This window comes from Frankliniella occidentalis, unplaced genomic scaffold (genome assembly GCF_000697945.3).
Source record: "Frankliniella occidentalis isolate FOCC.00 unplaced genomic scaffold, Focc_3.1 Scaffold226, whole genome shotgun sequence".
Taxonomy (NCBI): domain Eukaryota; kingdom Metazoa; phylum Arthropoda; class Insecta; order Thysanoptera; family Thripidae; genus Frankliniella; species Frankliniella occidentalis.
In genome coordinates, this window is record NW_026267352.1 from 571,004 (window position 1) to 574,314 (window position 3,311).

Here is a 3,311-nt window from a genome sequence, read left to right on the forward strand (position 1 = left end):
CTCCCTTCCTCCCAGGCAAAATGCTGCCTACTGGTTCACAATAAAGCCATCTTGAGACCGGCAAGCTGTTCCAGTGTAATCGTTAGTTTAAAACAGCCCTCCGTCCGGCACGGCGCACTAGGCGCGCGAGTTGCGTTACTCCTCGCGCAGAAGGCCGTGCCACAGGTCAGACTACCTTGCGGCTGTCACTTGTGGCGGCTGAAAACATGGCTGTCCTGGATGGTTGGATGGGCCGTAGCCCGGCTCTGAACGGATGGACGGGATGGGCCACCTTTGTCATGCAGCTCAACGCCGTAACATCATGACGCGTGTCACGGTGGCGGTGCCCCTCCCCATCTCTGCCCCCCCCTCTCTCCCTCTCTCTCTTTCTGCCTCTCTCTCTCCCTCTCCCACTCACTCACAGGGGTTGCTGCGGGCGGGGCAATGGGTCGACGGAGGTCCAGCATTAATAAACACGACAGCAATAATCCTAGAGGTCGAATGGATGGGATACTTTGTAGCTTATGCTAATTCCGAATGTGTGGGAGGAGGGAGGGGAGGTGGTCGCGGTGGAGGTGGAGAGCCGCCCCGCCCCGTACCCGTCTCTTGCGTCGGATGACGCGACGCAGTTCGGGGCCGTGCGGAAGGAACCAGGACTGAGTGTTCGAGGGGACCCCTTCTCCTACAGAGAGGAGGCTCCACCGCGAGTTCGTCCTCGACGGACGCGGCTGTGCAGGCCCACTCCGAGCCTTGAGGGCCGCGCTGGACCGCCGAGTCATCGGCTGATTGGATGCGTAATAACTCAATGCGAATACGTCGACACGCATACGCGCACACTAGCACACACGCACACGAACACACACACACACACACACTAACACAACAGGCCGAGCACAGTCACAGACGCACGTAGTAATACACACGCACGCACACTCCACACACAACCCGTTGCAGAGATCAGAGATGGAAGCCCCCGATGGGCAGGCTCCTCGCCTATGTGCCGCTCGGTGTAACCCGAGTGTGCCCCCAGCGCGACCCGTCCAAAGCCCACTTAACCTCAGCTCACCGCGCCCCTCGAGCTCCTCACGCACCTGCCGGCTCGGCGCGGCCTTCGCGTAGGCCAAGGTTACGCGGGAGAAGCGGAGAAGCCGCTCGCCGTTGCAGCGGCGAGTTTGTATCGACGGCTTGTCTCTTGCATAAACACCTGGATGGGCCGATGTACATTAAACAAAACAACGATGCCAAAGACTTGCCCGACAGCGGAGCAGGGTTCGGCCGGAAGGTGGGGCGGCACTCCGGCACTCCGCGCGGGGCGGGGCGGGGTATGGGGCCCAGCGTGTGGTGGGGCGCGGCTAGGCGTCGCTGCTGAACAAGGAGAACACGAGCAAAACGACCGACGAAACCTGCGGCGGGGGCGCCCCGCCATCCCCGCCATGCAGTCCGTCGCCCGACCGTTCACGGACTTCCAGTTGACGTCCAGTCGCCGCCACCGTCATCTCGCCTCTCCTCCAGCAGCCGCTCCATAGCAGTAGCTTCTCCAGCAGGAGCTTCTGTAGCATCAGCTTCTTCAGCAGCAACTTCTCCAGCAGTAGCTTCTCCAGCAGGAGCTTCTGTAGCATCAGCTTCTCCAGCATCAGCTTCTCCAGCAACAACTTCTCCAGCTTCAGCTTTTCCAGTTTCAGCTTATCCAGCAGCAGCTTATCAACTTTCAACTCATCCAGCAGCTTATATCCAGCTTCAGCTTCTCCGGCAGCAGCTTCTCCAGCCAGCACAGCGTGCTTCAGCAACATGCTCGTCCTGGTGCGTACCTTCACATACCCTCCTCACTCGCTGCAGCCTTGGCTCCAGCACAGGCTCGCGGCCTGCGCGCGCCACAAAGTTCAAGAAGAGTGATTAGGCGAGTCTCTTGTGCGCCTGTGCGCTATCGCCGGACTCGCGAATAAGCTCCGTGATGCATCGACGGGGCTCGCGAACCCGAGACGTGGCCGCCAAGCGCGACTGCGCGCTGTGCAGGCGGGTCAGGGGGAGATAGCGGGGGCGGGGGAGGCGTGCGCCGCGCGTTGCCTACGCTCGGTACGTAGGGCGCCAGCCACCCCAGCCGCTCCCAGCGGCTAGCTCCCCTCCACTTCCCACTGCAGTGCGTCGCACCGGTAGCGGTAGCATTCCGGCTGGTGGCCCGCTCCTTAGATGATTGTCCCCTCCTCCTTTTCTCATCGTCGGCGGGTTCGACTACCGCGGGCGGCGCTGATGTTATCCGCTTGGTAATAAACACCTGCTCCCCGCTCTCTTTGCAGCAGACCGCCGCCGTCCTGCTCGCGCTGGTGCTCGCGGCCGAGGCCGTGCCCGTGCCCGCCTCGCCGGCGGCGTCCGGGAAGAACGGCGGCGTCCGGCGGGCCGACCGCGACGTCACCGTGTCCAAGTACAGCAACAAGCCCAACTCGGGCAGCGGCGAATACAGCTACGGGTGAGTCCGGGGAGCGCGCAGGACTGGACGACCTCCTGCGCGCCGTCCTCCACAAAACTGTCGTTATTTATTCGTCGTCCCGACTGTCGCGCCTCTCCACCCGTTCCTTGCCTGACCCCCCTCCTCCTCTCCCCGCCTGGGCGCAGGTTCGAGCTGAGCGACGGCTCCAGCCGCTACGAGGAGGGCCGCCTGCAGAACGCGGGCGTGCCCGGCAAGGAGTTCCTGGTGGTGCGCGGCAGCTTCAGTCGCCCGCGCTTCGACGGCACCATGGAGCAGGTCATGTACTACGCGGACGAGGGCGGCTTCCACGTCGCCAAGATGGTGCCGACGCTCGGGCAGGCGCCGGCCTCGGCACTCGTCGCCTCGCTCGTCGGCTGACCGCCATCTAGTCTTAGAATTAGTGTTTCACTGTTATTTAAATACGGAGAGAAAATAAAGAAAACGAGGAGTTACAAACGTGTTATTCTTTGGGCAAGGCGCCGGGGCCGCACCGCCGACTCGAGGACGGTTACACCTGCAGTCATAATGGCCACCTGTTAGCAATGACCCTAGCGCTAGCGCAGCGCTGGGACCGGCCCGGCCGCCCTGCAGAGAGTCGTCGACCTGCTCCTCTGCGCAGGCAAACCGAGGGGCATCCCCGCTATCCACGCCATCCACCCGCGCGTCTAGCGTCTAGCGCCCGCAGGCCTACCGGGCGCGGCATGGGGTCCGGCTGACAGGGGGGCGGTGCACCGCTGGTTGCCTACTTGCAGGGGTTTGTGGCACAAATTGCCTACCTTTCAGGCGGCTCACTAGAGACGAAGGTGAGGGCGATCACCCCCCTCCCCTCTTATACTGCGCCTGAGGCCTACCGCTGCTTACCCATATG

The 3,311-nt window shown here is 62.8% G+C and overlaps 1 protein-coding gene across 2 annotated transcripts; it reads left to right on the plus strand.

Annotated features, from left to right (window-relative positions):
* The first annotated feature begins 1,387 nt into the window (after nt 1-1,387).
* On the plus strand, nt 1,388-2,898 carry LOC113202006 (larval cuticle protein 1-like). Of its 2 annotated transcripts, none has more exons than XM_026416037.2 (3): nt 1,388-1,779; nt 2,277-2,443; nt 2,590-2,898. In XM_026416037.2, the coding sequence occupies exons 1-3, from the start codon at nt 1,768-1,770 to the stop codon at nt 2,819-2,821; spliced, it is 411 nt and encodes a 136-aa protein (XP_026271822.1). In that variant the 5' UTR covers nt 1,388-1,767; the 3' UTR covers nt 2,822-2,898. The 2 variants fall into 2 exon arrangements, with proteins under 2 accessions (XP_026271822.1, XP_026271821.1); XM_026416036.2 differs by having other exon boundaries at nt 1,389-1,779; nt 2,274-2,443.
* Nucleotides 2,899-3,311: the final 413 nt, after the last annotated feature.